This window comes from Ctenocephalides felis, unplaced genomic scaffold (genome assembly GCF_003426905.1).
Source record: "Ctenocephalides felis isolate EL2017-DRISC unplaced genomic scaffold, ASM342690v1 CF-g0.4_SCAFFOLD_00845, whole genome shotgun sequence".
Classification (NCBI taxonomy): domain Eukaryota; kingdom Metazoa; phylum Arthropoda; class Insecta; order Siphonaptera; family Pulicidae; genus Ctenocephalides; species Ctenocephalides felis.
The window spans coordinates 85,796,967-85,806,209 of NW_020536999.1; the positions used below are offsets into that span (position 1 = coordinate 85,796,967).

At 26.4% G+C, this 9,243-nt stretch overlaps 1 protein-coding gene across 1 annotated transcript in view; it reads right to left on the reverse strand.

The window, feature by feature from the left end:
- LOC113391244 overlaps positions 1–9,243 on the reverse strand; it is an 11,354-nt gene continuing 2,111 nt past the window's right edge. The window contains exons 2-4 of the mRNA XM_026627192.1: positions 8,470–8,599; positions 7,843–8,029; positions 1–209 (exon numbers count right to left, since the gene is read on the reverse strand). Of these exons, the coding sequence (XP_026482977.1) occupies positions 194–209; positions 7,843–8,029; positions 8,470–8,599 (333 nt within the window). The 3' untranslated portion in view covers positions 1–193. The remainder of the gene's footprint in view (positions 210–7,842; positions 8,030–8,469; positions 8,600–9,243) is intronic.

Below are 9,243 nucleotides of genomic sequence, written 5' to 3' on the forward strand. Positions count from 1 at the left end.
GCATTTTGGACAACTAAAATACCCAGCATGCCCTTTCACGTAGGTTATGAATGCTCGAGCTGGGCTATCACACACAATTTTCGATATTAAAACATCACATTTCTTCTCCTTAAAAATAATGCCATTTTTCAAAATCGTCTTCATATCACTTACGAATTGACTTAAGTAAATATTGGCATCGGCTGGCTTGCTATTACCATGATGAATGCCTACAATGAAAGGTTCCACTTTTTCATTTATATCTAACATCAATAATATAGGCCAAAAACTGCTATTTGAACTTTTAGATATTGCCATTTCATCACAATTTAGTTGTAAGTAAATTTTCTCAGGGCATTCGAAAAAATGTTTTTCCATGGAGTTGAGAATTCCTTCTTCAACACCAAAATGCATATAAAAATATTTTTGTTTAAAATATTTGTTGCTATATTTATTATAAAATAAGTCACTGTTGTGTTTAGTACAAAATATTTGTTACTGTTGTGTTTAGTACAAAATATTTGTTACTATTTGTTTGTTATAAAATATTTGTTACTGTCTTGTTTAATATGAAATATTCGTTGCTATTTGTTATAAAATATTTGTTACCGTTTTGTTTAGTACAAAATATTTGCTACTATTTGTTTGTTATAAAATACTTATAATATTTTATAATAAGCAATTAGCAACAAATATTTTGAACTAAACAAAACAGTAATAAGTATTTTATAACAAACAAAGTAGCAACAAATATTTTATACTAAACAGAACAGTAACAAGTATTTTATAACAAACAATAGCAACAAATATTTGTTTTGTTTAGTAGAAAATATTTGTTGCTATTTGTTTGTTATAAAATATTTGTTACTGTTTTGTTTAGTACAAAATATTCGTTGCTATTTGTTATAAAATATTTGTTACTGTTTTGTTTAGTACAAAATATTTGTTGCTATTTGTTTGTTATAAAATATTTGTTACTGTTGTGTTTAGTACAAAATATTTGTTGCTATTTGTTGGTTATAAAATATTTGTTACTGTTTTGTTTAGTACAAAATATTCGTTGCTATTTGTTATAAAATATTTGTTACTGTTTTGTTTAGTACAAAATATTCGTTGCTATTTGTTATAAATATTTGTTATTGTTGTGTTTAGTACAAAATATTTGTTGCTATTTGTTTGTTATAAAATATTTGTTATTGTTTGTTTAGTACAAAATATTCGTTGCTATGTGTTAAAAATATTTGTTACTGTTGTTTAGTACAAAATATTTGTTGCTATTTGTTTGTTATAAAATATTTGTTACTGTTTTGTTTAGTACAAAATATTTGTTGCTATTTGTTTGTTATAAAATATTTGTTACTGTTTTGTTTAGTACAAAATATTCGTTGCTATTTGTTATAAAATATTTGTTACTGTTTTGTTTAGTACAAAATATTTGTTGCTATTTGTTATAAAATATTTGTTACTGTTTTGTTTAGTACAAAATATTTGTTGCTATTTGTTTGTTATAAAATATTTGTTACTGTTGTGTTTAGAAAAAAATATTTGTTGCTATTTGTTGGTTATAAAATATTTGTTACTGTTTTGTTTAGTACAAAATATTCGTTGCTATTTGTTATAAAATATTTGTTACTGTTTTGTTTAGTACAAAATATTTGTTGCTATTTGTTTGTTATAAAATATTTGTTATTGTTGTGTTTAGTACAAAATATTTGTTGCTATTTGTTTGTTATAAAATATTTGTTATTGTTGTGTTTAGTACAAAATATTCGTTGCTATTTGTTATAAAATATTTGTTACTGTTGTGTTTAGTACAAAATATTGTTGCTATTTGTTTGTTATAAAATATTGTACTGTTTTTGTTTAGTACAAAATATTTGTTGCTATTTGTTTGTTATAAAATATTTGTTACTGTTTTGTTTAGTACAAAATATTCGTTGCTATTTGTTATAAAATATTTGTTACTGTTTTGTTTAGTACAATATTTCGTTGCTATTTGTTATAAAATATTTGTTACTGTTTTGTTTAGTACAAAATATTGTTGCTATTTGTTTGTTATAAAATATTTGTTACTGTTGTGTTTAGTACAAAATATTTGTTGCTATTTGTTGGTTATAAAATATTTGTTACTGTTTTGTTTAGTACAAAATATTCGTTGCTATTTGTTATAAAATATTTGTTACTGTTTTGTTTAGTACAAAATATTGTGCTATTTGTTGTTATAAAATATTTGTTATTGTGTTGTTTAGTACAAAATATTTGTTGCTATTTGTTTGTTATAAAATATTTGTTATTGTTGTGTTTAGTACAAAATATTCGTTGCTATTTGTTATAAAAATTTGTTACTGTTTTGTTTAGTACAAAATATTTGTTGCTATTTGTTTGTTATAAAATATTTGTTACTGTTGTTTAGTACAAAATATTTTTGCTATTTGTTTGTTATAAAATATTGTTACTGTTTTGTTTAGTACAAATATTTCGTGCTGCTATTGTTATAAAATATTTGTTACTGTTTTGTAGTACAAAATATTCGTTGCTATTTGTTATAAAAATATTGTTACTGTTTGTTTAGTACAAATATTGTTGCTATTTGTTTGTTATAAAATATTTGTTACTGTTTGTGTTTAGTACAAAATATTTGTTGCTATTGTTGGTTATAAAATATTTGTTACTGTTTTGTTTAGTACAAAATATTCGTTGCTATTTGTTATAAAATATTTGTTACTGTTTTGTTTAGTACAAAATATTTGTTGCTATTTGTTTGTTATAAAATATTTGTTACTGTTGTGTTAGTAACAATATTTGTTGCTATTTGTTTGTTATAAAATATTTGTTACTGTTTTGTTTAGTACAAAATATTGTTGCTATTGTTTGTATAAAATATTTGTTACTGTTTGTGTTTAGTACAAAATATTGTTGCTATTTGTTGGTTATAAAATATTTGTTACTGTTTTGTTTAGTACAAAATATTCGTTGCTATTTGTTATAAATATTTGTTACTTTTGTTTAGTACAAAATATTGTTGCTATTTGTTTGTTATAAAAATTTGTTCTGTTGTGTTTAGTACAAAATATTTGTTGCTATTTGTTGTTATAAAATATTTGTTACTGTTTTGTTTAGTACAAAATATTCGTTGCTATTTGTTATAAAATATTTGTTACTGTTTTGTTTAGTACAAAATATTTGTTGCTATTGTTTGTTATAAAATATTTGTTACTGTTTTGTTTAGTACAAAATATTTGTTGCTATTTGTTATAAAATATTTGTTACTGTTTTGTTTAGTACAAAATATTCGTTGCTATTTGTTATAAAATATTTGTTACTGTTTGTTTAGTACAAAATATTCGTTGCTATTTGTTATAAAAATATTGTTACTTTTGTTTAGTACAAAATATTTGTTGCTTGTTTGTTATAAAATATTTGTTACTGTTGTGTTTAGTACAAAATATTTGTTGCTATTTGTGGTTATAAAATATTTGTTACTGTTTTGTTTAGTACAAAATATTTGTTGCTATTTGTTATAAAATATTTGTTACTGTTTTGTTTAGTACAAAATATTTGTTGCTATTTGTTTGTTATAAATATTTGTTATTGTTGTGTTTAGTACAAAATATTGTTGCTATTTGTTTGTTATAAAATATTTGTTATGTGTTGTGTTAGTACAAATATTCGTTGCTATTTGTTATAAAATATTTTGTTACTGTGTTGTTTAGTACAAAAATTTGTTGCTATTTGTTTGTTATAAAATATTTGTTACTGTTTTGTTTAGTACAAAATTTGTTGCTATTGTTTTATAAAATATTTGTTACTGTTTTGTTTAGTACAAAATATTCGTTGCTATTTGTTATAAAATATTTGTTACTGTTTGTTTAGTACAAAATATTTGTTGCTATTTGTTTGTTATAAAATATTTGTTACTGTTTTGTTTAGTACAAAATATTCGTTGCTATTTGTTATAAAATATTTGTTACTGTTTTGTTTAGTACAAAATATTTGTTGCTATTTGTTTGTTATAAAATATTTGTTACTGTTTTGTTTAGTACAAAATATTTGTTGCTATTTGTTTGTTATAAAATATTTGTTACTGTTTTGTTTAGTACAAATATTCGTTGCTATTTGTTATAAAATATTTGTTACTGTTTTGTTTAGTACAAAATATTCGTTGCTTTGTTATAAAATATTTGTTACTGTTTTGTTTAGTACAAAATATTTGTTGCTTTTGTTTGTTATAAAATATTGTTACTGTTGTGTTTAGTACAAAATATTTGTTGCTATTTGTTGGTTATAAAATATTTGTTACTGTTTTGTTTAGTACAAAATATTCGTTGCTATTTGTTATAAAATATTTGTTACTGTTTTGTTTAGTACAAAATATTTGTTGCTATTTGTTTGTTATAAAATATTTGTTATTGTTGTGTTTAGTACAAAATATTTGTTGCTATTTGTTTGTTATAAAATATTTGTTATTGTTGTGTTTAGTACAAAATATTCGTTGCTATTTGTTATAAAATATTTGTTACTGTTGTGTTTAGTACAAAATATTTGTTGCTATTTGTTTGTTATAAAATATTTGTTACTGTTTTGTTTAGTACAAAATATTTGTTGCTATTTGTTTGTTATAAAATATTTGTTACTGTTTTGTTTAGTACAAAATATTCGTTGCTATTTGTTATAAAATATTTGTTACTGTTTTGTTTAGTACAAAATATTCGTTGCTATTTGTTATAAAATATTTGTTACTGTTTTGTTTAGTACAAAATATTTGTTGCTATTTGTTTGTTATAAAATATTTGTTACTGTTGTGTTTAGTACAAAATATTTGTTGCTATTTGTTGGTTATAAAATATTTGTTACTGTTTTGTTTAGTACAAAATATTCGTTGCTATTTGTTATAAAATATTTGTTACTGTTTTGTTTAGTACAAAATATTTGTTGCTATTTGTTTGTTATAAAATATTTGTTATTGTTGTGTTTAGTACAAAATATTTGTTGCTATTTGTTTGTTATAAAATATTTGTTATTGTTGTGTTTAGTACAAAATATTCGTTGCTATTTGTTATAAAATATTTGTTACTGTTGTGTTTAGTACAAAATATTTGTTGCTATTTGTTTGTTATAAAATATTTGTTACTATTTTGTTTAGTACAAAATATTTGTTGCTATTTATTTATTATAAAATACTTGTTACTGTTCTGTTTAGTATAAAATATTTGTTGCTACTTTGTTTATTGTAAAATATTAATTTTAAATAATAAATACAATGAAATATGAGTAAATCTTTTTTTTTAGAGAAAAATCTATTATTTACGCATAAATTAAAAGCATTTCAAAAAGTGCTGATTCATATCGCATAGGTACATTACCGTATGTTACCTCAACCTAACAATGTTATATAACAAGTTAACTAACAGGGTAGGAAATAGTTATCTCCAGGTAATAAAATTCCTTAGGGACGGTGAGGTTGACATTATATAACTAGGTAACATTTTTATATAACCGCAACCTAACGGCAATATAAAATTGTTTACAGGGTTACTATAAATAAATATTGTAACATTGTCTAATATTTATAAAAATTATATAAACTAAATTGCCAAGTTGAAATTATTTGTTAAAAGTATATTACAACTTTAGTCAGAATTAAAAATAAAATCTGAATTATTTTCTATATACATTTTTTTTTCCAAAATCAATTATTTTGTTAAAACAAGCAGAAAGTTCTTTGAATCATTCAAATCGGACGCTTAGTTCTCTCAAAAACTGCAATTTTTTGCACATTTAGCTCTGTATCTCCGAAACCGTTGGTTCTGCCTTTGCCAAAAACTAATCACCACTTCTCTCTGTCATTACGAATTTAATGTCTTTTGGATCATTCAAATCCGATGCTTCGATCTCTCAAAAAATCGATTTCTATTTTCTGCATTCTTTGCTCCGTATCTCCGAAATGGCTGGACCTGCCTTTGCCAAAAACTAATCAGCACATCTCCTTATCAATAGGAATCGAATGTTTTTTGAACCATTCAAATCGGTTGATCCATGCGCCCGAATACGTGGACGAAAAATTGTATCCATACATACATAGACACACACACACATCCATGTTTTCTGAGGTATGCCAAATGTTAAGTTAAATTTTTAATTTCAATTTTTGGACGATTACAATAACTTACCCTATGGGAAGTTAATACGCATATTTCGTATAATCAGTAGCTACCTACCAAACACTAAACCTACACATAGATTCTGATTCGAATCTAGGCCAAAATGCAACGAAGTTGTAAATCTTGATTTTTCATAATTCAACCACTTATCGTAGGCCTATAATATTTTAATGTTTATTCTCAAATATATAGTTTCATCAAAATCGTTACTAAACTATTTTTCAACATTTAATTACGACCGATCTTCGCTAATAACTAATCAAAGCATTTTGAATTTTTAAAATTGATTTAGAATTGTGGGCTAAAACGTGGACGATTTTTTTTTCACTTTTCTGCTATTCACAAAGAAACCGCTCGGCCGATCGTCGCGCAAAACTGACAAACAATATTCCTCATCGAGATACATCGAACGGCTTTTAAATTTTTGTAATCAGTCCAGCCGTTCTTGAGAAAACGTCGGCGAAAGATCAAAAATATGTTTACACACGCTCACGTACTTTTTCGAAATTTAGTCTCATTCGATATAGAACGGCTTGAAACGTCGAGAAAACATAAAATTAGGATATCGGATTTTTAAATGAAAACAAACTTTTCCTTCGGGAAGTTAAAAATATAGTAAAAAATTCTTTGCGTTATTTACAATATTTCAAAAAACTTAAGGCAAACGCCACCTATTTTACAATAAAAATATAGTAAAAAAATCTTTGCGTTATTTCACAATCTTTCAAAATAACTTAAGGCAAAACGCCACCTACACCTAGTTTCATAAGGCATTTGTGGTACAATTGTTAACTTCCCGTAGGGCAAGTTATAGTAATCGCAAAAAAAAAAAAATGAAAATCCTTATATAAATTTGTTTCAAACATTTTGGCATACCTTAGAAAAAATGGATGTATGGTGTGTGGGTATGGTGTTGTGTGTGTGTAGGTGTGTGGTATGTTTGTGTGTGTGCGTGTGTGTGTGTGTGCGGATACAAATTTTCGTCGACGATTTCGGGAACACCGATCAACCGATTGAATAATTCAAAAAACATTCGATTCTTATTGATAAGGTGACGTGCTGATTAGTTTTTAGCGAAGGCCAGTCTAGGCGTTCCGAAGATACGGGGCAAAAAGTGCTAAAAATGCTAACTCAATTTTTAAGAGAACGCAGCGTCCGATTTTAATAATTCAAAAAACTTTTGAATTACTTGTATTAACAAGATGAAGAATTGATCAAATTTTCATGAAGGGGCCTAGCGGTTTCGGAGATCTAGTGAAAAAGTAAAAAAAATGCCATTTGGCAGTCAAAAATGAACATTAGACATATGCACATCAAATTATCAGATATTTTATAGAGATTTTAAGAATAAGTATTTTTTTACATTTCTATGGGTTCCGTACCAATGATAATCCGTTAGACGGCGGCGCGGCTCTTACGCGCTTTGACATTTCGTCTCTATGCAGTTCAAGCAGTACGATTGCTTTAAAAAAAGTTCAGAATTTCCAAAATATGTCAAATAAAGAAAACATTTTTTTTTCAAAAAAAGTAATTTTTTGTCAAATTTATAGTTTCTCAAAAATCTAATTTTTTCGAAAAATCTAATTTTTTCAAAAATGTTAATCGTTTTTAAAAAAATAATTTTTGGTACGGGAAGTTTTAGCAATTTGCCTTAAGGCACGATGCCATGCGCCCCACTAGTTTTATCTATCTTTTATCTCACCTTAACAGATTGATTATCTGTTCATCAGCCTGATCAATATTGATATCAACAGGCAGGTCTAAAAGAAGACTATCAACATAAAGTGTGTCGATGATTTTGGTATTTCCCAGATGCACTATATATGGATTTGTTAAAACACTTGGAGACATCAATGCACCATCCATGTACAAGCAGTCAGTACCATCAACTGAAAAGAATTATTTCAATTAAGATTAAGCTAAGACATAAAATTTAAAACAACAACATTAAGGGACCGATTCTGCCGCGCAACAAAAAATGTTATGGCAAGGCCATGTTACGTTCCAACTTCCATACATTATGCTACTGAATCATACTGAATATTGTCAAAATGTCATGTATTTGGTGTGCATTGAGGCGTTTTACACAAACTGCAACGTCACTCGTATGTTATGAAGCTGGATCAAAAAGACCCTGTTATTTAAGATCGTTTTTTGACATTTGTGCGGTTTCTAGGTTATGTTTTCTATCTGACAACCTGAGAAATACGCCTGACTGCACAGCAACCACATGGCTTTTGTCAATATTTAGTATGGAAATTTCTCCATATCATAATCTTGCCATAGCATTGTTCTGTTATACGGCAGAATCGGTCCCTAAATTACTTACAAGAAAAGTGGTAAATAATTTTGCCTGTTAATGTATCAGGATCTATCGCAGTCACTGTGAACACAAAATCACCAATGGATATTTTTTTTGGTTCGCCAAATTTTAAAACCTTTAATAAATGATGTTTCACCTGGAAATAGAAATAAATGTAATATATAGATTTCCAAACTATAAGGTTGTTGGAAAGTCACTTTGTTTTTTTACTACAGAGGATTTAACTATATTTTTTGGAACCTACACACACTCAAACCCTATAATTATTATAGGATTTGAAAGCTTATATTTTAACATTTGTGTGTAAAAAATTCTAATCAACTGCCACTGTAAACACGGAAAGAATTAAGCAGCATTTTCTACATACTTTACTCTTTTGCTATAGCAAAGATAAAAATACTGCTTAAGTCATAATTTACTTGACCGTTTTGCATGGAAATGACGTGCTGATAGTACGGTAGTGCCAAAACTGGTTTGCTAAATTTCATTCCTGGTATTTTGATATCCAAGATTATGCTTCAATGTCGAACAAAATTAAAGTGTCATGTCTAAAGTATATCTATGTACGGATCCAGAGACATGAAAGAAAGAGAAAGAGTTTAGAAATGTGGCGCTGGAGATGAATGGAGAAAATAAAGTGGACAGACAAGATAACAAATGAAAAAGTCCTGAGAGGAGTGGATGATAAAAGGACTCTACTGAGCACAATCCTGAAAGGAGGAAAGGAAACTGGATCGGACCCGTTCTGCAAAAACAGTGTCCTCTACACGACGTAGTCGA